General features: G+C 44.1%; 1 protein-coding gene across 10 annotated transcripts in view; it reads left to right on the top strand.

Moving 5' to 3' along the window:
* VEPH1 (ventricular zone expressed PH domain containing 1) overlaps positions 1-13,874 on the top strand; it is a 162,199-nt gene extending 148,325 nt beyond the window's left edge. For all 10 annotated transcript variants that reach the window (XR_014526374.1, XR_014526375.1, XM_083504052.1 and 7 more), the window contains 2 exons: positions 6,524-6,660; positions 10,317-13,874. Coding sequence is in view for 8 of the 10 variants with exons in the window: in XM_083504052.1 (XP_083360178.1) it covers positions 6,524-6,660; positions 10,317-10,553 (374 nt within the window). In the remaining 2 variants the exon portion in view is untranslated. The remainder of the gene's footprint in view (positions 1-6,523; positions 6,661-10,316) is intronic.
* The last annotated feature ends 1,574 nt before the right edge of the window (positions 13,875-15,448 follow it).

Below are 15,448 nucleotides of genomic sequence, written 5' to 3'. Positions count from 1 at the left end.
CCTATCCATATTCTGTAAATAAAGAAATTGATACCATACCATACCATACCATACCATACTATACTGGAATGGTTAAATGTTTCTTTGTCCTTCAGTCTTCCTGCCAGTGTGGTGCACCACACCCTTTGAGAACCACTGCCATAAAGCCAACAGGCAATACAATGGCTCCTTAAAATATTATTTTGGGGTCTCCTTTTCCATATGTACTTTCAGCCGGTCACTATTTGCGAGCAAAATTCAATCACATAACCGGTAAAGGTAAAGGTACCCCGGCCCGTACGGGCCAGTCGTGTCCGACTCTAGGGTTGTGCACCCATCTCACTTAAGAGGCCGGGGGCCAGCGCTGTCCGGAGACACTTCCGGGTCACGTGGCCAGCGTGACGAAGCTGCTCTGGCGAACTGGCACCAGCGCAGCACACGGAAACACCGTTTACCTTTCCTCTATAAAAGCGGTACCTATTTATCTACTTGCACTTAGGGGTGCTTTCGAACTGCTAGGTGGGCAGGAGCTGGGACCGAAAGATGGGAGCTCACCCTGCTGCGGGGATTCGAACCGCTGACCATACGATCGGCAAGTCCTAGGCACTGAGGTTTTACCCACAGCGTCACCCACGTCCCTCACATAACCAGTACATTCGCACAATTAAAGTTGGCTTGGCACATTTGCACAACAAGTAACACCCCACCCCCAATCAGATTTTTGTGGTAAGTAAAGTCATGGGGAAATGTGCTGGAAAGTTGACTATCGCCAACTTCATTTGACCTGGCCATAATGCTTGACCACTGACATCATGTAACCTCTCCACAAACTTTGTACATATGAATCAGGATGAATGCTCAGTAAGCAGATGATCTGGAAGGGACCCATATCCCATACGTGTAGAGAACAGAAAATGACTCATGGACCATTTTCCTCCAGCACTCTTGCTTTCAAACGCAGCCCCCAGTTATATCCACCTCACAATGGGATCAAAGCGCAGCCAGCCAAGGACTTCTTCTCATCACTGCTAATTCTCCCTTCCAGTAAATCCACCGATGCCATCCTCATTTGCACAAACTCACAAGAGAATAATTTGCTTTAATGAAACTCTGATGATTTATGGTAGCTGTGTCAGGAATTTCAAGACTTGTTTCAGGACATTTTGTACCCTTGACAATAACTTCAGCTGGCAAAGTTGGAAATTCTAGACTCCTTTCTCAGTGTTTATTGCATTTTTGAGTGGGTAGAAAGGTTGTTCCATTGTGTTTGGAAGGATACACTTCTTGTATTTAGTGAATTGCTGTGCCTTACAAATATTAAGTTTTCTTCTAACTCATTCTATAAGGCTGTTGTGGTGGGGTCAGTCTTGGAAATGAAGATCTCGTTCTTCATGAACTATTTTAATGTGAATAATATACCATATATGAATATCCCTGTACATCCTGAAAATTTTCCAGGGTCTAGCAGTTTGTGCCAGAGATCAACTGAGTTGGTTTTGTAATTAGGGACTGAGTAGTTCCAATGAGAGTCACTGCCCTCATTGGTGATGGATATACTGTGCACCATTTTTCTTCAGTTGCTTCATACACCGATTTCTAGAGATAACTCAAGGAGACTTTAGACTAAAGTGGAAAGCCTATGGCTCTCCAGATGTTAAAGGACAACAACTCCCATCATCGCTAAGCTGCCATTGTCTCATTGCTGAGCAGCAGCATGCAGAGCTCAGGAGAGTGGGAGGTCAGCCAACCAGAAGAGTCTCTGAATTATACTTGCCTGGAGGTAGAGTCAGCTTCCAAAGTCAGGTCCAGTCCTAGGGTCCACCAAACAGCAAGCCGCATGGTCAGATGGTCCAAGGTCAGGTAATCTGATGATCATGCGGTCAATGGTCAAGACAAGCAGGAAGCAGCAAGGCAGGGTCAGGAACTACAAATGTTACCAACATCTGACTGCTTCTGGAAGCTATGCTTAAGAAGGCTAAAGCCAGCTGGTTCTCACCAGTGCCTTCTCCACTGTATCCTTGAAGGCTGATCAGCTGAAGGTGGAGTCAATCCGCCTTCTCCCCCTTCAGGCTGCTGTTCAACAGGCGAAGCTGACTCCTGGCCCGTGGCATAAGCATTGACTATGCTGGCTAGGGGTAATGGGAGTTGAAGTCCAACTGCATCTGGTGGGCCATACAGTCCACACATCCCTTTAAGGTTGTGTAGTCCTCATTGATGCTAATAAGATTGATGAAATATACAGTGGTACCTCTGGTTACATATTTAATTCGTTCCGGAGGTCTGTTCTTAACCTGAAACTTCTTAACCTGAAGCACCACTTTAGCTAATGGGGCCTCCCGCCGCCGCTGCACGATTTCTGTTCTCATCCTGAAGCAAAGTTCTTAACCCGAGGTACTATTTCTGGGTTAGCGGAGTCTGTAACCTGAAGCATATGTAACCTGAAGCGTATGTAATCCGAGGTACCACTGTATATATATCGTGTTTTAATTGCAATCCTAAAGTTTCCTAAAGATGCCAAAGACCATTCCATAGAATGCCCTAGCTTGACAGTGTTTTATTGTCTGGACCAGGGGTCAGCAGACTTTTTCAGCAGAGGGCTGGTCCACTGTCCCTCAGACCTTGTGGGGGACAGACTATATGGGGGGGGGTGAACAAATTTCTATGCCCCACAAATAACCCAGAGATGCATTTTAAATAAAAGGACACATTTTACTCATGTAAAAAGACGCTGATTCCTGGACCATCCGCAAGCTGGATTTAGAAGGTGACTGGGCTGGATCCGGCCCACAGGCCTTAGTTTGCCTACCCATGGTCTGGACCCTGGAACCCCAGAGATGTATTTAAGGAAGCAAAATGAACCAGACTGAGTGAAAGAACTGAGATTTGGGTCTTCAAGTCTTCCAGCCAATCAGGTCCTTTTCTAGCATACTTCATTCTCTTCCCTCCTGTGCTTGTGCATCTGTACCCAGCCACCAGTTGGCCTGATGTTACAGAAAGTTGGCTGATATTCTAACAGCCCAATATTTCAACATCAACCTTTCTCCATTAACAGCTTAAATCACTTCACTACCTAGGAAATACTGTGGAGGGGCTAACTACACATGATGTGCAAATGTGTTTCTTAGAAATTCAGTGCTGTTTTAATTTATTTTCTTGTCTTTTCTTTAGCAAAGTAGATTTATGGGGATTGAGAGTAGATTCAATCAGACTCACTCTCAGTTAAGTGTGTATAGAATTGCATCTTTAGACTGTTTTTGCACACGTAGTTCTATATTTTTTCTCACATTGGCTTATAAAGCCTTCCCTTTAGAGAAAAACAAAAGTCATGTTGTGGAAATTAGTAGCAGATCCAACACATGTATTTTATACCCCCGGGTGGGGGAGCTTGGGCCTGGGGGTCGAATGCTGCCATCGAGGCCTCTCTATGGTTTTTAAAATGTGTTTGTACGAGAGGGGTTATTAGTTTGTATTTGTACAGTGGTGCCTCGCAAGACGAAAAGAATCCGTTCTGTGATTCTCTTCGTCTAGCGGTTTTTTTGTCTTGTGAAGCAAGCCCATTGACGGATTAGCGCTATTAGCGGCTTTTAGTGGCTTATCTGCTGATCGGATCAGCTGATAAGTGGCTTAGCGGCTTAGAAAAAGGGGGGAAGGGGAAAAAACCCTCAGGAACTCGTAAGACATTTTCGTCTTGCGAAGCAAGCCCATAGGAGATTCGTTTTGCGAAGCACCTCCAAAACGGAATACTCTTTCGTCTAGCGAGTTTTCCGTCTTGCGAGGCATTCGTCTTGCGGGGCACCACTGTATTTGTTTTATTTTGTATTCTCACTTTGTATTTTTATGTTGTGAACTGCCCCTGGGATCTTTGGGTGAAGGTTAGTTCTCACTTTACTGTCGGGTTATGAACCTAACTCTTGATAAAAGCATTTGTATGCGGGTAGGAGAATCGTGTTTAACTTTCCTTTTCAGCCAACATTTTTCACATTGTTGAGGGATTCTCAATGAAGTCGTATGTTGCGAGAAGCGTTTATTTCCCAGTTAGGCAAATATTTAAACATTTACTTCCTTGAATCCTGTCTGCATAAACACGAGCTTTGTGAATATCTGTATTGAAATTTCAGGATAGATGCAAATAGCACACATCTTCCATGCGCTGTGGAAGAAGTGAAGGCTGGGGGGGGGGGAATGGTGATCATACAGTAGGTTTCTGGGTGGTGTGCAGCAGATCGACAGTAATTTCTTATTTCCAGTGACTTAGCAACCGCAAGAAGGCTGCCGTTCTAATGATCACCTAGTGCCGAACTAAACGCAGCACTGACAGCACAATCCTATACATATCTACCCCAAAGTAAATCCCCAAGAATATTCATTCCACGTATGTAGGTGTAGGAGTGCAGTCTTAATGCAACAAAATCCCAAACTGGGATGCTGACTAGGACATAGCCTACGCGCGCCATTTGTGTTTTCATGTGCAAATTTCGCAAAAATGGGTTGGTCTGGGCATGTTCCAATGAGAAATGTTGTTAATTGATGCAGGATGCTTCAAACAAATGGTTGGAAACCTCAAATTCCATACTCACTTTTACATCTGGTCCCTTAATTTTTTCTTCAAATAACAGATATGTGACAGGGAAGGGAGAAATCAAGAGCCAGGACCATTGCTCATGGGGAAATTACCCTTTCTTCCCTGCCATTTCCCTTATTAAAATGCCCCCAAACTGCTGTTAGCCCTCTTAGGAGATAAATTTCCTTTGGTGCTGATGGAATATTAAGGGAACACTCTCAAAACCTAGAGTTGTAGCCAGAGTAGCATTATGTAACTTGTTCCTTCAGCGCAAGAATCTACACTTGTGCAACGGAACTCCCCCCCCCTTCCCCACACCAGCAAATGAGATTGTGACGTCTGCTTTGTGAATTGTTTGGTGTGCATGACTTTGAATTCTTAGGCTTCATCCCAGCCTAGTTAGCCCAAATGAATATTTTGCTTGATGCACGTGCCCACAAGTCTTTAGCCAGAGAGGCACTTAGTATCCAGTTTTGTTCTTATCAATATTACGGTAAGGTAATGCATTTAACTTTTAATCGGACGGATTGAGATAAGAAGCTTTGTTACAATGCCGGCCAAAGCACTTCATCCAGTGACTAAGATACCATGGAAAAGGTTGCTTCCATTAAAGTCATAAGATTCTACCACAAGGAGGTTAGAAGGTTGCTGTATAAAACTGTACATGTTTAGACAGCTTAATTGCAAAGAAAATAAAAAAAGAAGTATTTGGAATACTAGTTCATTGTGACCCTCTGAACTTTTTTTGTTTTAATTACTCCCTCAGACATGTTGGCATCTCATCCGTTAGGGCGCCCTTTAAAGTTGACATTTCTGCATAGCCATGGATTTATCCAAATATACACAGTGGGAGTTAGAATTAAAAGTTGTCCTTGGCCACCATAGCTCTTCAGTGACACAGAATTTCTTGCGCCCCACGTTGCTGAGACGTGGCATCAGAAGGCCAAGAAAATTCACTTGGACCTGAAGTTTCATAACAAGAAACTGCTTTTCAAACATCACACAAAAGCTTGCGTTTCTCAAAGCTTATGCAACCTTGTCCTGCTGCAAATAATCGAATCTCTTGCAATTCTAAAAGCAGCGTCGACAGGCTCCCTTGTAAATAAACAGGCTTTGCTAAAAGTAAAGAAAATAAGACTCATTACTTAGAACCCATTCCTTTAAAAAACAACACTAGTCAGGTACCACCAGATCTATAACTAGAATAGAGTAGGCATATTTGTGTAAAATGATTTACTTTTGCAGACAAATTCTGGGTGTATTATTTATTTTATTTGTTGAATTTATATCCTGCCCTGTGCCACAAAGGAGGCCAGGACATCAAACACATCTACAATTCCTACACAAGAACATTCTAAAAAATTAAAAACATTCTAAAAACAGATACATTGTTAAATTTCATAATTCTTTCTCAGAGTTGACAAGAACAGTATTCCTCAGCCACCAAATGTCCTCTTTGTTCTCTGGGAGATTGGCTGCTAACAGCTGCATAGGGACAGAAGGAAGGGAAATCTTGTTTATCAAATTTTGAAAATTATTTTGCAAATGGATGGAATAAGTTTAACTCCTTGGTATGAAAAAAATGGGCTGATTCAGCCATAGCGCTAAAGTTTCCTATTGTACAAATGAAACCCAGTAAGCTTTGAGCCCATGTACTCCTCTTCCAACACAAGCGCAATGAGGAGTTTAGAAGGTTCCCCTTCTGTTTCAGATGAACCATAGCTTGTCACGTCACCCAAACCCAGGCAAACTGTGGTTCATCTGAACTATGGTTTCTTTGCTGTTGCTGCTTGTTTTGTGGGGGGGGGGATATAGAGAAATGGCTTATATAGATGCCACATCCTGGGCTTCTGATTCTAAATTTTCTATAAAGTCTGAGCCACCAAAGGAGAAACAAGAATTCATAACAATATTCTCTCTCTCTCTCTCTCTCTCTCTCTCTCTCTCTCTCTCTCTCTCTTTCTCTCTCTCATATTTCCACAGTCGTCAATCAAGATGGCCAACCCTTAATTGAAGGCAAGCTGAAAGAAAAGCAAGTTCGGTGGAAATTCATCAAAAGGTGGAAAACCCGCTATTTCACGCTTGCTGGGAATCAGCTTCTCTTTCGCAAAGGGAAATCTGTAAGTTGGGAGAGAGGGGAAAGAAATCATTTAGAAATGTCCCTGCATAATCAGGCCTTAAAAGTCTTGATGATTATTTCTCATACACCACAAACTTTAACGAGACACTCACATGTCTGAAAAAGCTTATTATACATAACATACCAAAAGTGAGTTAACATGTATGCTCATCACTCAATCGGGGCAGTACCAGCTGATGATTAAGGACTTTGCCCTAATTTTTAGTGGTTTCCCAGGGCTGACTTTGTTCCAGGCACTCTTGGATGAGACGAATTAATTAATCTGTGCCTTGTTTTGACACAGAAACTGAATTGGTTGCTTTGAGGAGGCGGTTGTGATCGTGTTGTGCCCCTGTGAGTCACAGATATAACAGAAATGTCAAGAGAGAGGTGTGGGCTTGAGAGAGAACTAGAAATAAGACAATTGGTAGATTTATCCCCTGAGTTATATTTCTGGAACACTTAAAATGTGTCTTGTAAAGCGTTAACCAACTTAAGCCATAACAAATAGATTAACCCATTGGCTGAATGAATTTTTATTTGCGCCAGCCATCGGCCATGACAATAAAACGACAATACGATATACAAAGAATAAAAATCAAAAAGTCTATTATATAAAATAGATTTGGGGTTTTTGAATCAATAGTCAAATAGTGGATCTTATTCCAATTGCCCCGGCTTAAAACCTTGCAACCTTTGCTGTCACCTGCTCATCTTGATCCCATTGCCTGATGGTTAGTTTTAAGAATACATCAGACTTCAGGTTGATTTTCTCCCAGCCTAATTGGATGAATTCTGCTACCAATTGTATCATATCTGATTGACTTAGAAAAAGGACTTTTGCCGTAATGGAAGATAATTAGACCTGCTTTCATAACAGAGCAGGAGGCACATAAAAGTACCTCTATTCTCAATGGTAAAAGAATATCACATCATTAAAAATGGCAAGGAGTTTCTTTATGGGTGATCTCATTTGTAAATCAAAGGAGTAGGTATCTTTCTGGAAAGCAAATGGATTTGGCAGATTTGAATTGCTGAACAACCATTTCTAGCGGGCTTGAGGATTTTAAAAGAGAAAGATTAATTTTTGTTCAGGTTTCCCCCCCCCCCAAGTAACATTCTAAGCACTCTTCTTCTGCCTAAAACAATAAACAGGATTTCATCCAGAATTATTACAGTTTTAATGTGGATTTCTAGGTTAAGGTGCAATTGAGGCAGGTGCAAACTCATTAAAGCTCTGGTTACATGCCCCACACCATTACCCAGCTGTTTCACCTAATAAAATGACAGCATCATCCCCTGTGGATCAGTCCGCTTTTTAATTTTTGCATATAATAGGTAACAGCTACTAAGATTTCTGTGGCGCTGTGGTCTAAACCACTGAGCCTAGGGCTTGCCGATTGGAAGGTCGGTGTTTCGAATCCCCGCAACGGGGTGAGCTCCCGTTGCTTGGTCCCAGCTCCTGCCAACCTAGCAGTTCGAAAGCACGCCAGTGCAAGTAGATAAATAGGTACCGCTCCGGCAGGAAGGTAAACAGCGTTTCCGTGCACTGCTCTGGTTTCACCAGAAGTGGCTTAGTCATGCTGGCCACATGACCCGGAAGCTGTCTGTGGACAAATGCCGGTTCCCTCGGCACAGAGCCAGTGTGGTGTAGTGGTTAAGAGCAGTAGACTCGTAATCTGGTGAACCAGGTTTGCGTCTCTGCACCTCCACATGCAGCTGCTGGGTGACCTTGGGCCAGTCACACTTCTCTGAAGTCTCTCAGCCTCACTCACCTCACAGAGTGTTTGTTGTGGGGAGGAAGGGAAAGGAGAATGTTAGCCGCTTTGAGACTCCTTAGGGTAGTGATAAAGCGGGATATCAAATCCAAACTCTTCAGCCAGTAAAGCGAGATGAGTGCCGCAACCCCAGAGTCGTTCACAACTGTACTTAACTGTTGAGGTCCTTTACCTTTACCTTTTTACTAAGATTTCTCCAGCCTAGTTGGGCCTTGAAGTTCCTTACATACACTGTAAAGATGGCAAGGGATCCTTACACTCTCAACAAATGGTTACCAGTGTACCAAATATAATCATGGCGAACTCGCGTGCTGAGTTATGATAGCCTTGTTGCCATGGCAGATCGTGCCCAGTGCCAATTTGCCAGCATTGCAGCTCCTGCAATACTCCAGAATGTCAGTGCCCTCATGCCAGCTCTTCTTGCCTTGCATTGTGCAAAGCTGGCACCATGGAGCAAAATGGAGAGGGAAGCATCACTGGTGGGTCACCAACAGGTTGTCAGCAACACACAAAGCTTTCCAATGGATCGTCACTAGATGCTACCAAGGCCAATTCCTGGAAGAGGAGAACAAGTACAGCACCTCCATTTAGCTCCCCTAGTAATTTCTCTGGGCTTACATACAGCTAATGGGATGGAGATAAATGAACCATGGGCTTCGGTTCAAGCCTTTGTATCTTAAAGGCCCACCTCCTGTCACATTTTGTACTTTTGCACCAGAGGAACCGTTGCAGGTGGCATGGCTGTGGAAGCCTGCTGGATACGCTTCTGCATGTGCCAGGTTGACTCTGAGAAGAAACAGAGCACTTCATAGCCCAGGGTTATCAGTCGGGCATCTTTCACATGCATTAATACTGCTTTAAACCCTGGTGGGAAAATTGCCCAAATCCTACATCTCTGGATTCAGTTAGAGAACTGTGCTTATGTTGAAAGAAGAGAAACTCGCACATTAAACTATGCAAAAATTTATTGATGTCTCATTAAGCCGCACTCCTAAAGATTGACTCCAGTGGAACAAATTATGTTTTAAGAGTTCTTTTTTCCTCCCTGGAGACTTTTGAGTGTATATCTGCCCTAGAAACGTCTGGCGATGTTATGCCATTTAAACTGCCACAGCTTCTCTCCAAGGGCCCTGAGAATTGTGGTTTGGTAGGGGTGCTGAGAATTTTCTCCTCTCCCTTATTATACAGCTATAGTTCCCCGGGTTCGCTGGAGAAAGGAAATGGTGTTAAACTAGTTCAATACTGTGGAATAGCATGGTGATGAACAATATGTAAGAACCACATCAGCAACAGGCCACTTTTGGCAGATTAACCAACCATGTACCATATATACTCGAATATAACCCGACTTTTTCAGCATATTTTTTATGCTGAAAAAGCCTCCCTTGGCTTATACTCGAGTGAGGCGGATGGCGGCAGAGGGACGAGCGGCGAAAAAGGAGCCCTTCATAGCCCAGGGTTATCAGTCAGGTTAGAAAGGGCTCCTTTCGGGCTGCTCCTTCCTCCTCCTCTGCCTTTTCTGCTGTCGGTGGCAGCGGAGGAGGGACAAGCAGCCTGAAAGGAGCCCTTTCAGGCTGCTCCTTCCTGCTCCATCACCTTTGCCCCTGTCAGCAGCGGCAGAGGAGGAACGAGCAGCCTGAAAGCAGCCATTTTGGGCTGCTTGTTCTTCCTCCTCCGCTGCCGCCACCACCAGGTTTGTGGTGTGGTGAACCGGCTTATATTCAATATGTTTTCCCAGTCCCCGTCCCCCCCTAAAATTAGGTGCCTTGGCTTATATTCGGGTCAGCTTATACTCAAGTATATACGGTATAGTCAGAACAAACCTTGAACTCTGTTTCACCTCCCCCCCCCCCAATCTTCACTTCCTTCTCTGTTTTAGAAAGATGACCCAGACGACTGCCCCATTGAGCTCAGCAAGGTCCAGAGTGTCAAAGTGGTGGCCAAGAAACGCAGGGACCGCAGCCTCCCTCGGGCCTTTGAAATATTCACGGACAGCAAGACCTACGTTTTCAAGGCCAAAGATGAGAAGAATGCCGAGGAATGGCTCCAGTGCATTAACGTAGCAGTTGCCCAAGCGAAAGAAAGGGAGAGCAGGGAAGCAACCACATATTTGTAAGAACTCTGGGCCTGTTTATATGATTCACAAGGATAGCACACACAAATATGTAAAATATCTCATCATCTGAGTCACGGAAGGAGGAAAAAAAGGCAATATAAGACCTCATTGATAATATTGCTCAAGCTGGGCGCCATTGCAACATCCTTGTTTATGAGGAGTGGTGCGGGGAGTAATGCAACTAATGCCATGTCCACTATACTTGCTTCAGACTGACAAATGTGCTTCCAATCTCTCCTGTTCTATAGTGGCTGCATTCAGGCAGCACTTTATTCTATTTTCTCGACATTTCCACACTGGAACATTTTTGTGTTTTATGCAATCATTCACACATACTTCAGGAAATCTAGCAGAATCTAGTGGAAGTTCAACACTCGTTTCCACGTTAATTGCTTCCAGGAAGAAAAAATAAAAAACCATTTGCAACTTTGTTAACCCCTTGGAAAAACTGTGGGAGTCTTGTGCTGTAATTTCACGGACCCCATCACTGGCTCTCACGTGAAATGGTGGTGCTGTTCTGGCATACTTTCGTCTCCCACCATTTTCATGGGTGAACAGAAGCAGGCATGCTCACAAAGGATGCAATGCATACAGTGGTGTTTGCTTTTGTGTTACGACACAGCCATTGATACGAATGGAATTTAGCACAGCATGGTGATATATCTGTCAAAAGGCTACAGTTCTGTATGCAGCAGGTAATGCAGCATAAAAGGAATGTTGGAAACAGGGACAGAAGCGCTAGCATTACAACCAGAAAACTATCACAATAATCCCCATATCTGAGTGCACTCAGTGCTTGTTCGGGGGACCAATGCATTTCTGTGCCTAGAACGAACATGGACACTACAGAAGCAACATCTTGCTCCTTGGATAATACCTACAGATGTACATAAGATTGCCTTTGTCCTGAGTATTGTTTAAGTAGCATGCAATAGAAATCTGTTCATGTGTGCAGAGTGACACAGTGCCTGGACCCTGCTTTCCAGGGGCAGTATGAGGCCTTTAACTTTTTTACCAGCTCTGCCAACCATGTCTTTCTTGAAGTGCGCCCTGGTGATATTAATGGCTCTTATTATCACCACCATCTCAACAGCTGTTTATCCACACAGCCTTTTTCGACTGACTTTGACTGCACTTTGGGTGGATGTAGGACCCACTCAAGGTGGGCTTTGTACATGACCTCTGCTATATGTTTTGCCCTGACATCACTGCATGTATCCCGCCTGCCTGCCACCTTCTGTGCCTCCGGCCTGCCACCACGATAGCACCCAGCACAAACTCAGGACTGCTCACTAACAAGATGGCGACAGGGTGGAGAGATCTTCCCAGGCCACACCTGTCTGTACACATTGGGCCGGATTCAGCTAAGCCGTTCCAGCAGCAAAAGCCAGTGCAAGGACTCCCGGTAATGCAACTGGGCCTTCTCCCACCATGCGCCCCCTACGCCTCCCCAAAATTTATTCAAGTGGGTCGGGAGAACCCCCAGAACAGTGTGTAGGAGAACCAGAAGGGAAGTGATTCCATCAGGCAAGCAGAAATGCTTGTACTGATGGAACAATCTCATCAGTTGAATTTCAACTGTTGAATTCCACCCATTGATTGAAATTGGGCCTGGAATATTTTGAGGATAGTCGCAGACGTGTGAGCAACAGAGATTGTAGATTATGAAAGCGCTGGAGGTAAACAGGATGTTCTGCCCATCTGTCTTACCCACTGGGGTATGTAAAGGAGAGTAAATTCATTCAAGCCAATACAACACAGGAATTAAAACCTTTGCTGAACTCGCTGCAGTCAGTGCAGCTTCCTTATAAACCTCAGCTACAAACCTCTTCTGGTTTCTGGGGAAGGGGGGTCCAGTGGGTACAGGCTGGGCTGACTGGCACCACTGAGGGGGGTGACAAAATGCTGGGTGGACTCACTGTGGGGCCTGCAGTGCACCCCAGCCACAAATCTCTCCTGGGAGTGACGCAGTGGCGTGGGCGCCCACAGGCTCTGCACTACCCCAGACAATCTGCCCGCTGCCTCTCCCCCCCCAGCTGTAGAGCGGCTGAGTGGGAGGATGCAGGCAGACTCCTTGGAGGCCCTGTGGAGTGTCCTGCCCCGGCTGGCCCCGCCCCTGAGCGCAAGGCACGTGCGCCGCCCCAGGCGCCCAATCGGCTTGCTGCGCCGCTGCTGGTTTCACCTCCCACTGAAGCACAATGTTTCTGGTGCCTGTGATGAACGTATAAGCTGATGTGCCAAAACACACCCACACGTGTCCCAAGCCTATCAGCTGTGGCTAGTACTGCAGGTGGTCACCCGCTTCATGAATTCGAGTCTTTGCTAGTGTGGGTGAACTCTGAAATATTATGCCTGGATTTAATGCCTCTGGCACTTTGATTGGAAAGTCCATGGATAACATTGTAAGTGGGGTGGGGGGTGAAAATACAAGCCCAGCCCCATACACAGATTGCTTTATCTTTCCACTGGAGATATCTCATCAGAGCCCAGAGAGGCTTCTCATCCTTTCGGCATTGCTGTAATGTGGCTTGGGGTTAATGGGGCAGGCTCTTTATCTGCAAAGCATGTCAAAATTGGGCTGGAATTTTAGCATCATAAAGACTTTTATGATGCTGGCTTTGCGTTAGATCATTTTTGTGCCTGTTTCCTATATGTTAATAGTTACTTCATTATTATTGTTTTAACTCCTGGTGTTTTCAGCTCCCCTATATTTACCTTTTAACTCCTGGGTCATTATCCTCCACTAAAACAAGACTGGGGGACGTTAATTGCAGTTGTACACATTCATCTTTATGCCTGTGTACTCTGCAAAGCACCATATACACCGATAGTATTATAGAAGGAAGAAATAACAATAGTAATAACAATATAGGACAGTACAAGGCCCTTGAGTTTTCATCTCGTAAGCAATAAGTTCTCTGCCCGCAAAAAGCTTACATGCTGCCATATTAATGTATGGCAGGGTGAGAGAGCAGTCAGGAGCTATGGATAGCCTGGAGTTTGGGATTGACCATTGTACTTCTAATGAACAGAGGAAAGTTCATTACTTTAAAAATATTCCTTTTCAAAAATCAAGTAAGTGTTAATTTGCGTATGTGATTTACAAATACCCGCCAGCCACAGGCTTTGTATCCCCATGGCTATGCAAGTCTCTTCCATGGATGTGCAAATGAAAATATTAATGTAGAATGTGGATGTCACTGCTGATCTAATTTTGTTATCTCTAACACTGCAGTATCCTTAAGTGTACTGTTCTTCTGAGGGGATGTTGTTCAGAAAATAATGTTTAAATTAAAATCTAGGAATTTCCTCTACCTTAAAGCTTTCTTATCCGAAGTTTATCTTTAAATTTGATGTATGCCATATTTTTTTCTGCCAAGCATCCCTCTACTCCATTCGTTCAGTCCCTGGGTGGAAAAGTGTCTGTTCTTTACCATTTGGAAATGTCTGCTGCCCAGTTAAGAACTGTGCTTGTCCACCGTTGTATTACTGTGTAAGGAACATCGGGAAAGAAGTACGTCCTTGCACTGGGGGCCAAGTCCTGGCAAAACCTGATTAGAAAACTCGGTCACACTGCAGTTGAAAAATGTCAAAAGTAATTGTACATAAGGAAACGAGCTGCGCCCCCTATCCAAGGACACGTCATAGAGATGTTTAGGTAGGTCTCTTTAGGACATCCAGTTCTTGCAAGGTATACAAACCAAATGTCATTTTGTGTGTGTGTGCGCGCGCGCGCAACACATAATCAGATCCATTGCCACAAGATGTTACAGTGGTTGCTAGCTTAATAAGCTTTGAAAGCACACATTCATGCAGGACGTTCTGCCATGGCTATTTTATTAGCCAAGTGTGTGTTCTGTCACTGCTGCAAGCTGTCCCTGGACTTGCTCTATTGTTGATTTAGGGGGGAAACAACCTTCTCCCAGTCCAACTCAAACAGAAAGCAGGGGAGGGGGGAATCTCTGAGTGGTTCCTCCTTTGTGTTCGTTATTTCTTCTGTGCCTGGGTGTTGTTGTTCATTTTGCTGAATCTGACTTTTTAGTGTATGTGTGTGTTTTAACATGGTTCCACTAGGAATTTCACAGGCCAGAACCTCTATCAATGCAGTACTTATGTGGATTTCTCTGGGCAAAGTTTCCCCGACCTGCAACACAAGCATAGAGCATAAACACATGCCTTAAAGCGTTTCAAATTATAGACTTGGCTTGCACCTTCAAAAAGGTTGGCAGCAGACCCTGCCTCAGATAGACAATATATCTTATTCCCGGTCTTCACACTGTAATTGGAACAGGAAGTCATGCTAAATCATGTCACACGGTGTGTGACTGAGAACAAAAAACCCCAGAATGTGAGATTTGGGAGAACTTTGAGACCAACAGGATATTTACTGATAAAGAGAGATAAAAGTTAACAATGGCACTAATGATGTGGGTTAGGGAAGAAGGAAATCTGACAAGCAACCACTACAGCTTTTTAACCAAGTCCAGACTCTCTCAGCTGCTTTGGATGCCTAAAGACAATTCTGAAATTTTAAGGTTCTTGGAATAACTGGAGTAAAGAACATTTAGCTCCACAAGTTTTGAAATGTGCATACACACAATGGGCAATACTGAACTAAGCTTTACTGAGAGTAGTCCTATTTAAATTAACAGATCTAACATAGCCATGCTCATTAGTTTCAACAGGTTGGCTCTGAGTAAAAATTAGCTGAATGTCTTGAAAGCAATGTTCTTTAAATGGATGATGCCTACACAACCTCCTCCTGTTCCTTTGCTGCAGTTGACGTCAGAAGCCATAAATCAACATTAGATTTGTCTTATCCTACAAGAACAGAATCCTTGCCTAGGAATTACTGTTAATTCCTGATAATGGAAGCAGATTATCTGCCAGTTTGG

This window comes from Podarcis liolepis (genome assembly GCF_965112155.1).
Source record: "Podarcis liolepis genome assembly, chromosome: 5".
NCBI classification, from domain to species: Eukaryota; Metazoa; Chordata; class Lepidosauria; order Squamata; family Lacertidae; genus Podarcis; species Podarcis liolepis.
The sequence above is the reverse complement of the archived record's forward strand: the minus strand, read 5'-3'. Positions and strand labels throughout refer to the sequence as shown.